General features: G+C 31.0%; 1 protein-coding gene across 1 annotated transcript in view; it reads left to right on the top strand.

Annotated features, from left to right (window-relative positions):
* Nucleotides 1–8,347: 8,347 nt before the first annotated feature.
* LOC145239890 (uncharacterized) overlaps nucleotides 8,348–21,926 on the top strand; it is a 576,000-nt gene continuing 562,421 nt past the window's right edge. The window contains exon 1 of the mRNA XM_080103506.1: nucleotides 8,348–8,567. Within this exon, the coding sequence (XP_079959632.1) occupies nucleotides 8,489–8,567 (79 nt within the window). The 5' untranslated portion in view covers nucleotides 8,348–8,488. The remainder of the gene's footprint in view (nucleotides 8,568–21,926) is intronic.

Here is a 21,926-nt window from a genome sequence, read left to right on the forward strand (position 1 = left end):
ATATATATTATATATATGTTATATATATATTGTATATATATATTATATATATTAGATTTATATTATATATATATTATATATATTAGATTTATATTATATATATTATATATATATATTATATATATATTATATATATTATATATATTGTATACATATATATATATTATATGCATATATATATTATATGCATATATATATTATATGCATATATATTATATATATTATATATATTATATATATATTATATATATATTATTTCTATATTATATATATTACATATATAAATATATATATATTATATACATTATACATATTATATATATAATATATATATTATCTATTATACATATTATATATATAATATCCATTATACATATTATATATATCATATATATACTATCTATTATACATATTATATATATTATATATATACTATCTATTCTACATATTATATATATATATTATATATATTATATATATATTATATGTATATATTATATATATTATATATATTATATATATTATATGTATATTATATATATTATATATATATTATATATATTATATATATTATACATATTATATAGATATTATATATATTATATATATTATATATATTATACATATTATATAGATATTATATATATTATATATATATTATATATATATTATATATATTATATATATTATGTATATTATATATATTATATACATTATATATATATTATATATATCTATATATAATATCTATATTATATATATTATATATATTATATATATTATATATAATAGATATAATATATATTATATACAATATAATATATATATATCTATAATATATATATATAATATGCATATATGATATATATAATATATCTATATCTATATATATATATTATATATATATATATATTATATATATGAACAAATAATTAATAAAACATGTTCAAAGACTTCACAGATCTTACTTGGTTAAAAAAAAAGGATGAGGTAAGGGGAATAGGAGGTAAAAGAAAAATGATAAAAAGATTTCACAAGACTTACTTGTAGTTTCATTAAATACTTTTATATGCAAAATCCGATCCTGCATTTTGCTAATTCCTGCCTTCTGATGAGAAGGAGAGTATTTCTTCGAAACTCCGCGGATTAAGGACTATCCACTTATCTTGTGCTTCCTTTTTTAAAATTAAATTTGTTTTTAACTCTTTTTCAAGAAGTCTTTGAACATGTTTTATTAATCATTTGTGCATATTATAAGCTCTATTTCCTTTTCGGTTTTTTTGAACTTTTACATCTGGTTGAGATTACTTTACTTGTAAATACTAACTCTTTAATATTTATAATATATTTTAAGTTTACCATTTTGATTACCTTGGTAAACTTATTGTAATTTGTTTTTTTATATATTATATATATATTATATATATTATATATATATTATATATATATATATTATATATATATATATTATATATATTATATATACATATTATATATATTATATATACATATTATATATATCATATATATATATTATATATATATATATATTATATATATATATATATGTACTGTTTTAGCAAAAAACAAGACTTCAAAGAATGGGTTGATAGCAACAAATAGTGTATTTCATTGTTAGTTACAGTTGTTTCAAGACCATTCGGACAAATTCAAATATTATGTTGTTTGAACATTTTCACAAGAACGGCCTTTATTCAGACTTAGTGAATAAAAACACTTTTACAATAAAACATTATGGAAAACATTTCCCTTATAAGGAAAAGTAAACAAGATGAAAGATTTATATATTTACCTATTTTTGTATCTCTATTTTAAAAAAAAATGAAACTAAATATCATACGATGTTACCACTAATTAGCTATGCCCATTTAATATGTTATATATATATAGAAACCATAGAACCGGTTTTTCAATTTGCTAAATAGTGTGACCCTCATCACAAGAGTCAACTTTTTTTAATAGTTTTAGAATAAAAAAGTTTGGGACTTTGGGGGTTAAGAGGAGTGCTGAACTTAGTCTTTTTTTTATGCCTCATTTACTGTGCACTCACGGGAGACCATGCTTCACTTGTTTTGTTTTTGTTTGTTTGTTTGTTTGTTTTTTCAAATTTTCTTTTGCTGAAGAAATGAGAAAATGAAACAAATCTCCAAATTAGTAAGAGCTATTTTCTTCAAAATCATACATGAAAATTATGTATTTATATATTTTTAAACTCTTTAGTTTCCTTTCGTGGAGATAATACTTTCGTTTTATTATAGAGTAGAGATTTCTTCCGTAGTTAATAAAATGTATTATATAGAAAACAATATGCAAATATTGAGAAGTTTTAACGGATGACCCGCTGGTTTGACAGGCCAAGAGCAGGCCCAAGACGTTTACACGAATAGTGCTTTTGCTATTTCAGGAATAAGAAACAATAAAATCAAGATTCCATAGCCTTTTGGATATTCTACATGATTTATACTTACGTAAAATCTGCGTAAAAAGGTTATAGTAAATATAATCCTCTTTCTATATATATTTATATATGCGTATATATATTTGCTTTAAAAAAAGTTGCCTACCAAACGTCTCTGTTAGGTTTCGGTCTACAGACATGAAACTTAATATATAGGGCATTTGAACCCATGTGAAACTTTATATTTGTGTTTTAGCCGGAGAAAATCGGTGCAAAAGTGTGAAAATTAAAAAAAAAAAAATGAAATTTGCCAGGCGAACGACGGCATTACGAATATGCAAGTGTTTTAATGTTTAGCCTTGCAGCAAACATGTCTTCGTAGCTCAAGCATTAACGTCAAAAGAAAAAACTAAATCGTAAGCTAAACGTTTTGGTTTCGATTCTCGGTGGTGGCATATGAGTCATTTTCTTTTTAAACTTTTTAAACCATTACTATATATTGGGTCCAATATAAGATAATAATAAATACAAAATTTGCATTAATTAAAATATCATATTTAAGCGTATTTTATGACCAAGCAATGTAGAAATCAATATGCAAATATTCGGACGTTTTAACGGATGACCCGCTGGTTTGACAGGCCAAGAGCAGGCCCAAGATCTTAGTGTGAATAGCAGTTTTGTTATTTCATGAATAAGAAACAATAAATCAAGATTCCTTGGCCTTTTTGGGGATAAGAACAAAGGTTGGTGCCTGTTCTGATACTACACTTAATTTCTCTCGTCTTCAGCCAGTGTAGGAGAAAGCGTTCTATATTGAGACAACGTTTATTTTTGTTTCAATCTAATGTGCCCCTTTGGGGAAGCTGAATTTTACCTACATTAAAAACCTACATGTGTCTAAATTTGTACTCGTAGGGAGGCAAATAAACAGGAACAAATTAACGAACGTCATAACAAACAGGAAAATTTTGGAATAGAAATTCGCATAAATGCAATCATATATATATATATATATATATATATATATATATATATATATATATATATACAGGGTGGGCCAAAATAAGGGTCCTATCTTTAAATTTGAATAACTTAAAAAATAGGACCCTTATTTTGGCCCATCATGTATATATATATATATATATATATATATATATATATATATATATATATATATATATATATATATATATATACACGCATTTGCATATTCAAAATGATTAAGTTTATCGCGTTTGCTCGATTTGTTTAGCCAAGAAGGCCGGCACTAGAGTTTGTCGTTTCACAAACGCTTGCCAAATATAATCCACTAACAAATCAATATCATTTATCAGCTGCATATTCGTTTTTGTAAATTTATTTAACTTGAATGAATGATGGAAAAACAGCATTTGCATCCGTGAGAAGAAGTCTTTGTGGAACTCCTGTTACAGCAACAACAACAACAACAACAACAACAACAACAACAGCGGCGGAAATGTGACGGTGGCTAAGTGTTTAACGACGCGAACTGACAATCTCGGTGTGCAAAGTTCCAATCTAATGCGTTCCGCAGAAACAATTTAACTTAGTGATGTTGCCAACCTTCACGCAAATACACGACGTCTTTCTAGAAATAGTTCTATCTAGAAACATTTCGGAGAAAAGAATGCCAAGAATAACCATCTGATTCTTACGAAATAAATAGACGATGCACAACAGCAACAACAATAACACTAAACAACAACAACAACAACAACAACAACAACAACAACAAAGAAGCAATCTACGTAAAATATTCGGTGTTGATTTGGATGTAATACTTAACACTGATTGGTCAATTCTTTCAGAATACTTAGTCTTCATTATTTACATGGACTTCAATTGATTGAAAAGAGAAACCTGTTCGCATTGACTATATATACGAGGACGTAAACGTTGTCATGAGTGGCAGACTCAACGTACCACACAAACCCTTGTCAGTCATATCACTACTACACAGACTTATCACATACAAACTCTTACCAAATCCCCTTGTCTACTGACATAACGTCAATAAACACGAATTACTTTCATGAATTACTAAAATATAGCGACAGATGTACACAGTTTCACGGACTCACTGGCAACTCACTCGTCCACACACATGCGAACAAAAATAACACTTTTGATCGTTTGAACATTTCTTAAGTTCTTTCTCTTTAACCATTTATTTTTTTTTTTTTTTGTTATTTCATGAAGACGATAGATTATGTATGGATTGAATTTGAAGTTACATTTTTATATTGTCTTTTCCTTTACAACTTGATCAGATGATGAAGCACCTGGTACCCAGGCACTATTATCACGTTTCTTTTATTATTATCACGTTTCTTTTATTATTATCACGTTTCTTTCATTATTATCACGTTTCTTTTATTATTATCACGTTTCTTTTAAAGTAAAATAACACAGGGTATCCCAACTAATGAGCTTCCAGGCACATTTATTTCATCCATCTCTTGAAGGATTTGTAGCAGTCACTATAACGTACTATTTCTCTTGTGGATTAATACCTCCTTGCTGACTGATGTGGCCACGCACTGACCAGTCTGCTGCTAGAGCGCATTAATCCTATATGTCTCTTAAGGAACTAATTACCCCTGTCAGGAACTAGCCAGCAGACAGCAGAGACGCTCAGACCACCAAAGAAGACAGACCTCTCTCACTCTGTCCACTGAATCCCCCTCCCCCAGGCTGCGACTACTTCACTAAAGACCTCCACTGGACAACCTGGGGACACCTCAAGTTGCTGCCTCTCGAGACGAGAACATCTTAGAACTTTCTGTTTCTTTCCTTTCATCTCGGACACACACAGTCCCTCTTCTTTCGAAATAAACCATTTTGCTGTTTTGTTCTAAAAAAGAAGTGTTGGTTAATTACTTTGTGCTTCTGCGTTGCAAATTAATCTTTCATTGGGGATTTTGTGAACTTGCGCATAAAATTACCTAAAAATTAATTCAGGCTCTTTTTAGGTAATCGCAGCTTGATCCACTGGATTCACGCACATCGACTATTTCCATTTGAAGATAGACTATTTCCATTGGAAGATAGACTATTTCCATTGGAAGATAGACTATTTCCATTGGAAGATAGACTATGTCCATTGGAAGGTAGACTATGTCCATTGGAAGGTAGACTATGTCCATTGGAAGGTAGACTATTTCCATTGGAAGGTAGACTATTTCCATTGGAAGATAGACTATGTCCATTGGAAGATAGACTATGTCCATTGGAAGATAGACTATGTCCATTGGAAGATAGACTATGTCCATTGGAAGATAGACTATTTCCATTGGAAGATAGACTATTTCCATTGGAAGATAGACTATTTCCATTGGAAGATAGACTGCTCGAACACTTTCAACCCCCAAAGAAATTTCGCATTTCATTCCATCATTAATACACATTATTCAACGTTATCCGACCTATACCAAACTGTGGAGGTAACTTTAATAAATACCTGTTCGTTGTTGTTCCTAAAAGACATTTTGTTTTTCCTTTCGTGTGACGTTCTCGTTGTTATCAATGCTCCTATTTACTTGGCTCCCCACGAGGGCAGAGGTAGACACAAGGTCGGTTTTTAATGTGAGAAAAATTCAGCTCCCCCAAAAGGGGCACTCTGGATAGGAATAAAAATAAAAAAAAATATGTCAGTCATGACCGCTCCTCCTCTAACCGAAGATAGAAAAGGTGAAACGCAGCACGAGAACAGGTGCTACACTGTGATCCTTTCTCGAAGGCTAAGAAGTTGATCACCCACTGACCAATCAATCGTATTGATTTCGTCTGCCTCCTTTGCGAATCACGGTCGGCCATCAAAGCAAATTTCGAAATGTCGGCTATCAAAGCAAATCAACGAAGAAAGACACACTTTTTTTTCTCCCCCTCTCCGCGTCTACTTACCAACTATCTTCACCTGAACGATGAAGATAACTGTTCATAGACTTTCGGCAGCCTACATGACTTTCTGACTCTTCCTTTTCCTCACTCGAACACAGTCCAACTGTATTTAACCTATACCAAACGGTTTAGGCAATCGAATAAACCCTTTCGTTGTTGTTATAAAAAGGTTCTGTTTTAATTTTATGTGACGGTTTTCATTATCTACGAATAATATTATAGGAGTTGCTCTTAACACTCAGCCGCGAGCACCTATAAACATTATTTGTAACTAATGAAAATTGTATCGCGTTTTGGAATCCCCACGACAGTTACCATCGACCGTGATGGACAGTTTGAATTCTACCTTTTCCTGGAACTTTCCAGAATTTTACGGAGTAAGCCTATCTCTACCACTAGCAACCATCCATCTTCTAACAAGATGACAGGACGCTTCTATATCAAATTGGAATCCGCATAGATGAGCACTTATAGTCTTAACACCGTCAGTTAAAGATAGCTCCTGCCGAATCACTGAACTTTTGGCTTTTATTCAGACGAATATTGGCTGAAGAGAGCTTGATAAGGATACCTTAAACGGGTCTTATTATCGGGTTTGAAACCGACGGTACCAATGATCTGTCTCAACTAACAACTTTCTGTACACAAAATATAAATACGCTCTTAAAATTTGGATTTTTAATTGAGCACTCTGCTGAAATTCTTTTTCCAAAAAAAAAAAAAACTAATTATATATATATATATATATATATATATATATATATATATATATATATATAAATAAAAAAAAACATTATTTCATAATCTTCTCAGTCGCTGGCCCGAAGAAAGTAGACTGGAAAGAAAAAAAATCGTAGCTGAAACATGAACGCACATACATAGCTAAAATATTTGTATAAATACGAATTATATAGGGAGAATTTTTATTTAATCATTTAATTTTACAAACACACACATGCTTCTTTCATGTATTACTAGCAGGTCGCCCGGCATTGCCCGGTAATAAAATACGCTTAAATATGATATTTTAATTAATGCAGATTTCGTATTTATTATTATATTCAACCCAATATATAGTAATGATTAAAAAAGTTAAAAAACAATAAAAGACTCGTGCGCCACCACTGAGAATCGAAACCAAAACGTTTAGCTTATGATTTACTTTTGCCTTTGATGTTAATGTCTGAGCTATAAAGACGTGTTTGCTGCAAGGTTAAAATTTCAATAGCTATTACGTTACGTATGCATATTCGTAATGATGTCATTAGACCTTCACCTGGCAAATTCCTTCTTTTTTTTTTTTTTAATTTTCACACTTTTGCACCGATTTTCCCTGACTAAAACTCAAATATAAAGTTTCGCATGGGTTCGAATACCCTATATATTAAGTTTCATTTCTGTAAACCAAAAACTTACCAAGGAGTTTGGTAGGCAAAATACTGTTTTGAAAATAGCAAAGGTAGGATGACCATAGCCACCCCCTCCCTAAATTTTGAGTGGCTTTGTGCCTAATTTTTTGTTTATTACTGTTTTGTTGGAAACTTTTCAGAGTAAATAAAAACATATAATTCACAGTGTAGTATCTGTTCTGATCCTGCATTTCACTTTTTTAGTCTCTGTTCATCTTCATGACTGATACATTTTTTATTTTTTTTAATAAGCAGAGTGCTTCTTTTTGGGGAGCTGGTTCCCCCCCCCCCCCATCACACACATAAAAACCGACTTTGTGTCTAACTCTGCTCTCCTGAGGAGGCAAGTAAACAAATAATAAAAAATAATTAGAAAAAGGACTTTCTAATATGAATATCATTACACAAAAATACAATTTTATAGTTGCCCGCTTCCAACCATCCCCACCGGAATATAACTGAAAAAAAAAAAAAAAAAAAGTGATTTTCTAGTTTTCTTTCTCTTTTGGACGCGCAGTTTTCCCCCTGTTTTTCTACCGACGCGATTGATTTCGTTTCGCCCCTTCTGTGCGAGTGAGTGTTTGTATTTTGGTCTTTTCCTTTGTTGTGTCAGACATAACTAGCGCACTTTTTCTCCGTGAGAGGCGGTCGACGTTAAGAGAGAAAAAGGCGGAGAGAGAATTACGGAAGCGTCGAGCAAAGGCGCGTTTTGAAAAAGGGGGAAAATAAACGGAACATGTTAACAAAGGACGTTTTGTTTGTTTGTACCAACGGCCGACCCCAGCGAGAAACGAACAGAATTAATATAACCATGGGTAAGTAAAAACAAAACGAAAAGAAAAAAGCAATTGACCCATATAACCATTTTTTTTTTTTTTGAACGAACGAAAGAATGAATGACTCTGGAGGAAAACATTTCTTTCTTTCTTTTTTGTTTCCTCACTCGGCGTGTTATTGTTGTTGACTCATTTTAAACGAGCGATATTTTCAGTATAATTTTACATTTCGAATCTTCAGGTTTATTATTATTGTTATTATTATTAGTAGCAGTAGTAGTAGTACTATTATTATTATTATTATTATTATTATTACTACTACTACTACTTAACCAAGAGTGAAATGTGTTTCGGCATCTCTCGAAATTATTTTTACTTAAACCATGTTTCAGCGCCGAAAATTTTTTTTATTATAAACTCTAACAAGTTTCACCGTACACTTGAAACATCGAAAGTCACACAGAAAAAAAAAATATAGTCGCCATCTTTATATACAAGAGGCTAGATAATGAAGGACGATGACTGAAATTCATAACCTGTTCTTTAAACTAGAAACTCAGACTTTTTTTTTTTCGGTGCTTCTTCTACACTTTATTGCCAAAATTGGAGACGCCATTTTATTTCACGCACCTGCTGTCCAAATTTAGGGGGAAAATCATTATATCAAACTATGGCCGAAGCAGAAGCATGAAATAAATAACAAAAAAATTAAACTTCCAGAAAGAACTATGAAAAAAAGTAAATAAAAAAAAGTGAAAGAGAACATATATCCGTAATTGTTTAATTGGAAATGTTTCGATTTAATTAATGAAAACAGGAAAGTTTTTCATGGAATATTTTTTTTTTTAATTTTTTTTTTTTTTTTTATTAAAAACGGAAAATGAAATGACATATTCATGATGGTTTAAACTGGGCGAGCGCCATTTGAAAACCAAAACAAAACCAAAACATTTATTGTATAAAGATTTATTAAAATATAATTGGAAAAACATTTATTGAAAAGTTTGCGTAAGAAAATATAATTTTAATAAAACAATTTTGTAATGAAAGGCAACATGCGATTTTTATAAAATAGTTTGTTTTTTTTGTTTATTTTTGTTTGTGTGTGTGTTTTTTTTTTCTTTTGGTTTTTTATTAAAAAACATTTTGTTATTTATTTCATGCTTCGGCCATAGTTTGATATAATGATTTCTCCCCTAAATTTGGACAGCAGGTGCGTGAAATAAAATGGCGTCTTCAATTTTGGCAATAAAGTGTAGAAGCACCTTTTTTTCCCTCAACTTGTTTATAAAAATAGCGACTATGTTTCCAGCTTTTTTTTTTCTTTTTTTTTTTCGGCGTTTCAAGTGTTATGCTAACTTGTTATAAATAATTGTTTTTGATGTTTGTTTTTTTTATTCCAAACGAAAGCGTGGGTTTAAATTAATATGGGATGGAAATCAATATCGAAACTCATTTAACTCTAAATAATTTACGTGACTGAAATAGGAATCTTGTTTCAGGAAAAGATTCGACTTTAAGATATAACTTAACCAATGAATCGCATCATGGCCTCTCTCTCTCTCTCTCTCTCTCTATCTCTCTCTCTCTATATATATATATAATATTCAATTATAATTATTCTCATCACATATAATTACTTGGGCTAGGTCCTAGCCCAAGTAATTATATGTGATTATATAGCCGCTAGGACAACAGCATATTCTTTTCATTTTTTTGACTCTCGAGTGTGTATATGTTGATATATGCTTTTATATAGCGTAATGTGGTTCTCAGTTGATTAACTGTGTCTGATATATACTGAAGAGTCAAAACAATGAAAAGAATATGCTGTTGTCATAGCCCTAATAATTACACACACACACACACACACACACACACAAAGAATGAAGCTCACATCTTTAACTTAGATTGTAAATTATAGCTATACCAACCTGGCTTATTTGAATTTTTTTTTTTTTAATAAAATATTTTTTAATATGGTTTTAATAGTTAAATGCAGTTATTACATGCGTTAAATCATTAATTGAACCCATTTTTTCCCCTATATGCTTATGCAGAGAAAGTATCGTGCTATTTTTTATAGTATTTCCACGTTTTGCGTATTTTTAGTTTAAATTAATTTAAAAATTAAATTATTAAATACTCTTCCCTCCCCATGTTAAGAATGGATTTCTAACGTTATTATCAGGTTGACAGTTTTTGTTGTTTTTAACTTTTAAATTCAGATGAACATATCTCGGCTCAACCAAAAAAATATTGATGGAAATGAGCACCATCAGAATGAACGCAAATCAAGTATATTTATGCCAGCAATGTAAAAATCTTGTTTTGATGGCGATAAAATCGCTGAAGGCGTTTGTGATATCGCTTAGGTTTTTGAAGCATTTCTCACGCAGAAAGATGCTTGAAAAAAGTGGTAGTCAGTAGGTGAGAGGTCTGGAGAGTATGGCGGATCAGGCAGAATTTCGTAGCCCAATTCGTTCAACTTCTACAGGGTCGGTTTAGCAGCGTGCGATCGGACATTGTCGTTGAGGAGAATTAGGTCTTTTCTGTTGACTAATGCTGGGTATTGTTCCTATTTACAATGCCTCCCCACGGGACAGAGTTAGACACCAGGGTCGTTTTTTTAATGTGGAGAAAAGGAACAAAAATAAAAATTGTCTCAGTCGTGAAGGATTTCTCATCCACTGACAGAGAACAAGAAATTGAAGTGCAGCATCTGAAGAACAGATGGTATTTATTTGCTCCCCCACCGAGCAAATTAGGCACAAGGCCAATTTTTAATGTGAGGAGTGAAGGGAGGGGGAAGGGAAAAAGGGGACCAGCCAGCTCCCGAGAGGTGGGAAATGGGAGCTGGTTAAAGGTCAGGCATGTGGGGTTGCCCCCACATCTGGTCTTTGCTAGTCATAGCTGGTCTTTGCTAGTCATAGCTTGCAGCATCTGAAGAACAGATACTACACTTTGATTTTGTCCCGAAGGTTGTTATCGAAGTCTCTGATGCATTTCATCCATTTGTTGAGAGTACTTTTTTGCCGTAATGGTTTCGCCTGCATTCCAAAGTACTAATTGATGGGACCGGTCGCAAACCACCAAACAGTCAGTGTGACCTGTTTTTGGTGCAACTCTGGCATCAGGAAGTGTCGTGAAGCTTCGTCGGCATCTAACCCATGAGCTGGCGTCGCCGATCGTCGTAAAGAACCTACTTTTGATCGGAGCCCGAAGAGAAACGGGTCGTTCTTGTTGCGTAAAAGAAGAGATGACACTTCATAACGGCGTTTCTTTTGGTTGTCGTTCAATTCGCGAGGCAGAGGCACCCATATATCAAGAGTTTTGTCTTTCTAATCTCTCTCAAAATGGTTGGAAATCGTCGTATATGTTACGTCTAATTCAGTTGTACATGGATTCGACTAAGGCTCTTAATTGATTGTTGTCAACATCTACTGGCCGAACCACTACGTTCATCATCTTTAAGACTCTCGTCGCCGCCACGAAACTTCTTAAACCTTCATTGTGCCGTGCGTTCAGTAGTGGTTCCGGGGCCAAACGCTTCGTTGATGTCACGAGCTGTTTCAGCACCTTTTCGGCCTAGCTTGAATTGAAATAAGAAATTTGTACGAATTTGCTCCCCCTCCCCTCTTGTATTCAACGTTCTGAAAAGACACTTGTTTTAAAACGATTGCGATTTAAATGATTCGATAGAACGAAAAACACTCTAAAATATATATTATTCCTTAATTGGAATTCATTTTTGAGATGAGCATTATATATATTGATTTTTATTTCGGACTATTATTCTCATCTTTATTAGTTGTTGTTTTTGATCTTTTATTGGTTTTGTTTATTCACAACGTTTCGGCCAACTATTCCTCTGGCCTTCGTCAGGTGGTAACCGCGACGGATAGGAACTTCGAATCTCCTAACTGCATTCTCAGCAATCACTGACATCCGTGAATTCCAATTAAGGAATAATATATATACCAATCGGTACGACTATGGAAGATCAGATAAATAAACGTGGATTTATAAGATCAAAGAATCCAACCTTGACCGCCCTTCGGGGCCCGTGGCGCAGTTGATAGAGACTACAGTTCCAGATGAACATTGTCTGAAGATAGCGATTTCAATCCCACCCAAAGCGTGCCAGAGGTTTACTTGGCCAAAACGTGGTGAGACGACAACAACTACGGATGGCAGTGATGGCTGAGAATGCAGTTAGGAGATTCGAAGGTCCTATCCGTCGCATTTTATAACAAAAAAAAAAAAAAATTTTAGCGGTTCGACATTTTTTTCTTTTTTTTTGAAATGGTGGATTTTAATATTTGTAGAAAAAAAAATCATAGTTTGAGTCAGTTTAAAGAACTTTTCAACATTAACAAATGCGATAAAATTTTATAAATCGATGCTTTAGTTTATTTGTAATTATTTTTCTAAATAAGGATTTTTTCATCATTTCTTTTTTTTTTAAGTTCTAATTTTCACATGACAAGTACATGTGTATTTTTAGCTAAAAAAAAAAATCTATTTATTTGAAATCGAATTATGCTGCACAAGTGACCAAAAATTTTTTTGGTGCTTCTACAGTTTATCGCCGAAACTGGAGACGCCATTTTATTTCGCGCACCTGTCGTTCAAGTTCAAGGGAGAAATCAGTATTTTAAACTATGACCGAAGTAAGAAATAAATAACAAAAAAATAAAACTTCCAGAAAGAACTATGAAAAAAGTAAATAAAGAAAGTGAAAGAGAACATCCGTAATTGTTTAATTGGAAATGTTTCCATTTAATTAATGAAAAAGGGGAAGTTTTTCATGAAACGTGTGTGTGTATATATATATATATATATATATATATATATATATATATATATATATATATATATATATATATATATATAAATATTAAAAACAGAAAATGAAAATGACATTAATAATTGTGTAAGCTAGGCGAGCGCCATTTGAAAACCAAAACAAAACCAAAACATTTACTGTATAAAAATTTATCAAAATATAATTTTAAAAACATTTATTGAAAAGTTTGCGTAACAAAATATGATTTTAATAAAACAATTTTGTAATGAAAGCAACATTGGATTTTTATAATATATATATATATATATATATATATATATATATATATATTCGAACAAATAAATAATTTTAATGAAACATTTTTTTTTAAAAGCAACTTTAAAGGGTCAACAACAAATTAATTTAAATGAAACCGAAAAATCATTATCTAGTTTAATTTATTTATTTAATGCTTCTGTCATAGTTTAATGTACTGATTTCTCCCTTGGATTTCATCGACAGGTGCGCGAAATAAAATGGCGTCTCCAGTTTCGACGATAAAGTGTAGACGTACCAATATTTTTTTTATAAGAGTCACTAGAATACTTTATTTCTTTTTGTTTGACTAATTTTCAACATCCCACGTTTTTATTCTGGCAGACATATTGCAAGTAAGCCGACAATGCTAGCACGTTTACTAGTTTAAAGTATTTTTCTCGATTTTATGCGTAATATTAAATTGATTTTCACTTCCAACACATTCAGCATGTCATTTTCTTTTTAAAGAATACAATTTTAAACTATTGCATATCGCCTTTCCAATAAAATTATCACGACCGAAACTTTACGTTTATTTTTTTCTAAACATCAACATGTGGCGCAAGATTAACTCGACGATTCTGAAGAATTTACAACAAAAAAATGAAAAAATTCTGAATAATTTACAACAACAAAAAAAATGAAAAAATTCTGAATAATTTACAACAACAAAAAAATGAAAAAATTCTGAATAATTTACAACAACAAAAAAATGAAAAAAAAATGAAAAAATTCTGAATAATTTACAAAAAATGAAAAAAAATGAAAAAATTCTGAATAATTTACAACAACAAAAAAAATGAAAAAATTCTGAATAATTTACAACAACAAAAAAATGAAAAAAAAATGAAAAAATTCTGAATAATTTACAAAAAATGAAAAAAAATGAAAAAATTCTGAATAATTTACAACAAAAAAAATGAAAAAATTCTGAATAATTTACAACAACAAAAAAATGAAAAAATTCTGAATAATTTACAAAAAATGAAAAAAAATGAAAAAATTCTGAATAATTTACAACAACAAAAAAAATGAAAAAATTCTGAATAATTTACAACAACAAAAAAATGAAAAAAAAATGAAAAAATTCTGAATAATTTACAAAAAATGAAAAAAAATGAAAAAATTCTGAATAATTTACAACAAAAAAAATGAAAAAATTCTGAATAATTTACAACAACAAAAAAATGAAAAAATTCTGAATAATTTACAAAAAATGAAAAAAAATGAAAAAATTCTGAATAATTTACAACAACAAAAAAAATGAAAAAAAATGAAAAAATTCTGAATAATTTACAACAACAAAAAAAATGAAAAATTCTAATTTCCAACAACAAAAAAATTTACCCCCCCCCTTTTCCGTGTGCACTTACCGAGTATATCGCAAGAGACGTCGTGTTTTTGCTAATTTGGATTATCTGTTCTCACCTTGAATGCTATTTTCGGTCAATGTAACCTTCTTGTATATTGTCGAACTCTGGAATCTGCACGGAATTTCGAATGGAACCTTTTATTTAATTCACCAGGGTAGTATGTTCTCGTTCCGTCAGTCATAACTGGATAGAAGTCATAGCTAATTTTCACTTGTATTTTCGATCGCCCACACCAAGAATTGATCCTTCAAAAGAAGATTACTTTTACAACTGAATTTTCGAAGTACTTTAACCACTGTGTCATGGGTTCCTTTGGACGGAGTTTAATAAGATAATCCTGAAGAAGGTCGGAGGTATCATCGACCGAAACGTTGTGAAAATGACACTTGAGATGAGAACAGTATCGAAGAATTAAAATAACCAATGCTCATCTCAAAAATTCAGAAACGTAATATTCTTGATTTTAAGTCCACATTTTAGAGCGAGGATAACATTCTTATATAAATTAATTGTAAACTGATCACCCATTTCTTGGCCATCACCAATTTTCGAAAAGTCAATATAGAAAAAAAAAAGTGCAATCAATTTAAAAAAAAAATTGTTTTTGATAAAAACAGCAATTATTTTGAAGGTAGGTATATTTTTACCGTTATATTTTTTTTTCTACAATTATAATACTGTGCAGAACAGTTTGCAAAGTTCAATAATTTTTGTTGTTGGCTTTCCATAAAGTAGTAAATTATCTACAAAACAAAAGCAATTGTTTATTTCGTGATTTGGAAAACCTCTTCTGAATGAATGCGTTCTGGCCATCTTTGCGCCCCCCCCCTTGCTCAAGCTAGCAATTAACGATATCCAAATGAACTCCGAACACAGTAGTTTACCCATGCAACAAAAATTAACCTCGTTAACACCTCACCTGATTTATATAGCCTCTATGGACAATGGTTTAATTAAAATAAATAAATAAAGTGGAAAATTATTAGAGGGAAGTGTACACAAAAATATAAAATTCGTCAAATAGGCGTGGCCAGAAAGTGAGTGATCATTTTAGGGGAAATTAATCACTCATTTTAAAATATTTGACAAAAATTAGTTACTTTTTTTACATTTGATTTTTTTCTTCTTTCACATCAAAAATGGCGTGGTCATAAAGTGGGTGATCAGTTTACATTAAATTTATATAGATAACTAACCCTCCTTTAAAATACATAAATAAAAAAATAAAAAACACGGAAATTTTTTTTATTGATATCAAATAAAAATATTTGGTGATGGTCATAAAGTGAGTGATCAGTTTACATTAAATTTATATAGAAAACTAACCCTCCTTTAAAATATATAAATAAATAAAAAATAAAAACACGGAATTTTTTTTTTTATTGATATGATCAAATAAAAATATTTGATGGTCATAAAGTGGGTGATCAGTTTATGCTAAATTTATATAAGAAACTGGTCCCACTTTGAAAAAAAAAAGAAAAAAAAAAGGGAAATTTTCTAGTGGCAGTGATAAATCCTTGAACAAACTTTCCAAAAACAAAAAGTTAATAAATCACTGTTATTAAAAGAAAACGAATAAACCTGCACTCGAACTTTCCAAAAAAACTGACTTCGGCCATTGCACAATCCAAGTTCAAATTAAAAAAAAAAAATGTGTAAATAAAGGCGCTTTAAAATACTTTAAAATACATGGATCGGGTGTGTAGAAATGCAACTTTTATCGCCTTTGATAAGAAACCGTTATTTATGACGAATTTTCATTCAAAGATTATTTTAATTTTATTAGAACACGTACTTTTATTTGCGAATATTTTTATATTAAGATCATGGCTTAATATTTTGGATGAAAAAAGGTCGTTCCAGTTTATTCCAGTCAGTTAACTTGACCGGGGGGGGGGGCAATCTAGTTGTAGACTGTAAATTTACCCCCCCCCACACACACACACACTTACCGCGCTTCAGCAAACAGGTTAGTGGATATCCCTCAATTACAAAATTAAATTCAACGATAATACATTTAGCTGCATTCATAAACACAGTCTTTTCCGGTCAGATTGCTTCCGGGAGTTGCAAATCAATTCTTAGTTTTCCCAACCCAAAAAATATTAATTCAATGTGTAAGCCACGTTGTCACGAAAAAAATAAATTATACAAACACACGAAGGAAGGGTTGCACATTTTTATTTTTTTAGAAATAAGCATGCACCTCCCCCCCTCCGTGATTCAATTGTATCATAGGCACTCTTAAAATCTGTCTTCTATTTTGCTTGATTTTCACGCAAGATTTTCGATAAAACTTAATTTTCATCTTAAATTATAATTCTCATCTTGAAATAAAACGTCTTGAAAATTTAACTTTAATTTAAAGCTTTAATCAATGGCGACCATGTTATTTTTATTTGTTTTCTTAAACTGAAACTCTTTATTATTTACAAAACTCGCAGAAAAACTTTGACACAATGAATAAGTTTTATATTTAACACATTTAAAAGCAATATTAAAACACAATTAAGGTTCTGCTGGTTTTATAAAATAATATAAGGTTTGAAAAATGATCACTATGGTGATTTTTCTGTTATGATTGGGAAGTCTTTAAACTGTAATTTAAAATGGTTAGAATGAAACTTTTACAGTTTACACCGAGTATATTTTTTTGTTCTTTTTGGGGTGGGGTTATGGTTCTTTTTTGTGCCATTAAACCAAGAGGAACACGGTATTATTAAATAGTCATGAACTATTAGCTTAAAAGTGACTTTAATATTACACAAGCAGAAGATTGTCAAACGCTAAAGTATGGGCAACATTTTTTATCGGCTTTAGGAAAGTTTGACGTATCTACCTCTCCCCTGCATCTTTATTAATAAAAAGTAGATAAAATAAATGTTACGTCAGATATAGCAAATATTAACCCGTTGTTATTAAAAACTTAAATGTTATTTTCAATAAATTTCATCAATTTCATATTCAATCTTGATTCATATTTTTATTTTTAATCATGGATAAAGGAAGAGGGAAAATATGCACTCCCTATGTTAAATGTACTCTTACTCTTATCATAGCCACTGCGAAAATATTTAATGGGGTACATTTTGCGATATTTACAGGTAGAAAAACATTTTCCAAGCCTTTTCAATTTGATAATAATGTATTTAACTTGACCCAAGACGTTGCGGATGCTCATTTCACTAATACTTTTCAACATATTTCACCATGAACAGATATCTTCCTGTTGTGATTTTGTGATTATTTTTTTATAATATCTGAAATAGATTTTTCAAAGGGATCAATTTACACATTAAAATTAAAATTACCAAAAATTAAGATAAAGTGTAACCATTGTTATGCCTACCTGCTTCCGTAGAATTTACTCGATATGGTTTTGTTCGTTAGGTTATTAAACTTTCGGACATGTTAGCATATTAATAGGTTAATTGCTAATCTGTTATTCTAAACTAACGTACACCAAATTCTGTTTAAAAATGAACAGTTTTTGGTCCCCCCCCCCGACAAAAGGAGGGTGGACCTGTAAATTCGCCCTTGTCTGTTTGTCTGTCTTAATAATTAAGCCTTGGAATTTTTTGAAATTTTGCACAAACATTAAACATGATATGAGTAAAAAAAGTAACAGAACGGATTTTCCGGGAAAACTCTGCCCCCCCCCCCTTAGGGGTGCCTTTCAGGGGTTAAAATGGCTAAAATTGACACTTTTGTGCTTATTAAAAAAATTGATGCCTTGGATTTTTATAAAATTTTCTGAAAAGTTTTAACTGATTTCTATATAATTTTGTTTGTCTATTCTTCGCGATAACTCTTGGGTGCGCCCTAGGGTCTCTTTTAGGGCTAATAAAAACACTCCATTTTTGGGACTATTTTACCGTGTCCAAAGTTTTCTGTGTATGTCTATTTAGCAGTTTTGCATGGTGCTGAACTCAAATTTGAATACGTTAAGGCCTTGAGGACTTTTGGGGCTAAATGGGAGCGGGGGCAAATGATGGACTTAATCATTTTTTTTTTTTTTTTGCATGATGCAGAACTCAAATTTACATATGTTAAGGCCTAAAACTGCATAGTTTGTTCATTTTCACCAGGATTTGACGTCCTCTGGTGACTTTTTGGTCTAAATGGGGGGGGGGCAAATTTTGAACTTTTTTATGCCTCGTTCACGGGGGATCATGCATGCTTCACTTGTTTTTTTTTTAATTCATAATTTTTAACGTTTTAATTTTTATTTTTTTAATTGTTTACTAATTTGAATGAGATTACAAACAAATCCTATTCTTTTGTTCTTTTGTAAGCGAATCGCTCGCGAGCGAGAAAAAGAAATAGTAAAAAATAAAAATAAAGATTAAACCAAATTTGGAAAAAGTGAAAGTTTCACGATAATCTGGAATTTGATATTGAATTAATCCGGAACCACATTTGATTAATATATGAAAATAAGTAGACGGTTATTCATATTATTTGAATCCTTCAGACTACTTTTTTCATCTTGAATGCCCTTTTCACAACGTATCGGTCGATGTAACCTCCGACCTTCTTCAGGTGCATCTTGTCGAACTCTGGAATCAGAACGGAACCCTTTATTTATTTCACGGGGAGTAGCATGTTCTCGTTCCGTCAGCCATGACTGGATAGAGATCCTAAGTAATTCGCAATTGTGTTTTTTCGGTCGCCAACACTGAAAATTGAACCTTCAACTTTAACCAACTGTTAGATTTGGGAGGAAAATTTAATCTATTACTAGCGGGGGGTGGTGGGGGCGCGTCCGGCCTTGCGCTGGTCGTAAAATACGTTTAATAAATTTTAATTCATGCAGATTTCGGATTTTCTATTACCATAGCCAATTTTCTATTGAATATTATATTGTACCTAATATATAATACTAATTTCAAAAGACTTTTTTTTTTAATGACTTAGGTGCCATCGGCTAAAATCCAAACCAAAACATTTAACACTCCTGCAGCATTCCTACCGTTTGAGCTATCGACAGATAGATAAGATTTAAAATTAAACCACTTCAAGCTATGAATGAATTTGCGTTTGCGCAAAAGTAATAGAAATATGTCGGCAAGTTGAAATTAATATTTTGCATTTCAACTTGCCGACATATTTCAGTATGTATTAATTCATCCATCCAAACAAAGATTTTATTCGTTATAAACCATCCGTAGTATACAATTACTATTTCCTGTTAATTTTAGTAGTAAGATTTTATCGGTCAAATATCTTCATACAGATATACATCTTCTGTTTTACTTATGTAGATTTAAGCTCCCACCACATCTTGCTTAACAATTTTTTAAAACTATTTTTTTTTGTAATACAATTTTTTTTTCACAAAATCATTTTAGGGTTTAAGAGATAGATCACTTAGATATTCTGAAACTAGATTACCCAGAGTATTTGTATATTTAATTTAAAAAAAGTACAGTTTTATCGTGGGGTCTGCGTTCGCGCTTCACATCCATTATTATGGGAATGCGATGTGTTACTTCATTTTATTTATAGCATGAAACGTCATAAAAATTATAAACTGAATAGTAATATTAACAAGGAGTTGGGAAAAAGTACACAGAGGTCATCGTTGATTTTCGGAAAACCTCCGATGTTTGTTCTTTTTTTTTATTTTTTTATACTAATGAGTTATAACTTACTAAGGCCAAAAGAGTTATAGGAATTATTATATAATGATGAACAACACCATCAAAGGATAGGCAACGATGAGTGGAAAGGGCAGAATTTAACTGCTAGACGCCCATGTTGTAGTCCGCAAGAAAGCAATCCTCTTGTATTGTGTTCCAACTATCGGGCGTTCTTTGAAAGAAATTCTGATCATGAAAATTCTGTTTGGTTTTAGGTACACAGGAAGAAAGGACAGTTTTTTTGCAATAGTATTAGATGGACGAGTTCTTGGTATGAATGTTTTACAGAAGAAACAAAGATTGGAGCTCAGAAGAGCACAAAACTAATATACGACATCATATCTTCTAGAGCTAAAGTAGAATAAATTAGGAGGTAAACGAAATTAATACAAGGCCATTTACATACGTTTGAAGAAGTCAATACAATAACAGTTCAGATTTGTGTACGCTCGTTTCAGAGACGATATCAACTTTATTCATATATGGAATCTCTTTATCAGCACATTAGGAGAGGGTTAACAGCAAGTTAACAATCAAATGATCGCATCATGACCAATTCGATTATACATCGAATCGATGGACACCCATTTTCTTTATCACAACTATACTGCGAAATTGAATTACAAAGTTGAATTGAACCAAGAAAAGTCTAGAAGTTTTTATGCATCCTTATTAATGAAGCCAAAGGCCACTCAAGGATAAGTGTCACTGAAATGGATAGTGTTGGTTGAATGATGAAGAATATTATGAGAGGATTGAATTATGTGAACAAAATGTGATTATTTATGAAGGCGGTTTATGCGTCTCATTAAATAATACTTTTATTTATATATCCTCCCATCTAATCGTGGCTATGTCCATCCTTACCCCCCCCCAAAGTGCATATCTATTTATATATCTATAAAAGAATGTATGTGTGTGAAGACACTTCTCAACCTATATACTGAACGAATTTTTAATCTACACACTTGAAATTTGGTATATATGTTATTCAGACATGTGGAAAACTTTTCAATCGATTTTTATCCGGAAAAAGGGGGTTTCTAAAGAGTTAAAATTGAAAAATTGGTATGTGAAAGTTGTCGGATTTTTCTGTTTATTTACTGTTTCACGATTGCGCATACATGAATGGTTTCCATTATAGATTCTTATGTTAAATATAAGTCGATTTAAAAACACTTTGTAAAGAGTGTGTCACGCTGGCGGAATGGTTATCGTACTTGACTCACTGTCTTTAGGTTTTGATCTCAACTCGATTTTTTTTTCTTTTTTA

This window comes from Euprymna scolopes, chromosome 19, assembly GCF_053919585.1.
Source record: "Euprymna scolopes isolate OS-2025 chromosome 19, ASM5391958v1, whole genome shotgun sequence".
Classification (NCBI taxonomy): Eukaryota; Metazoa; Mollusca; class Cephalopoda; order Sepiida; family Sepiolidae; genus Euprymna; species Euprymna scolopes.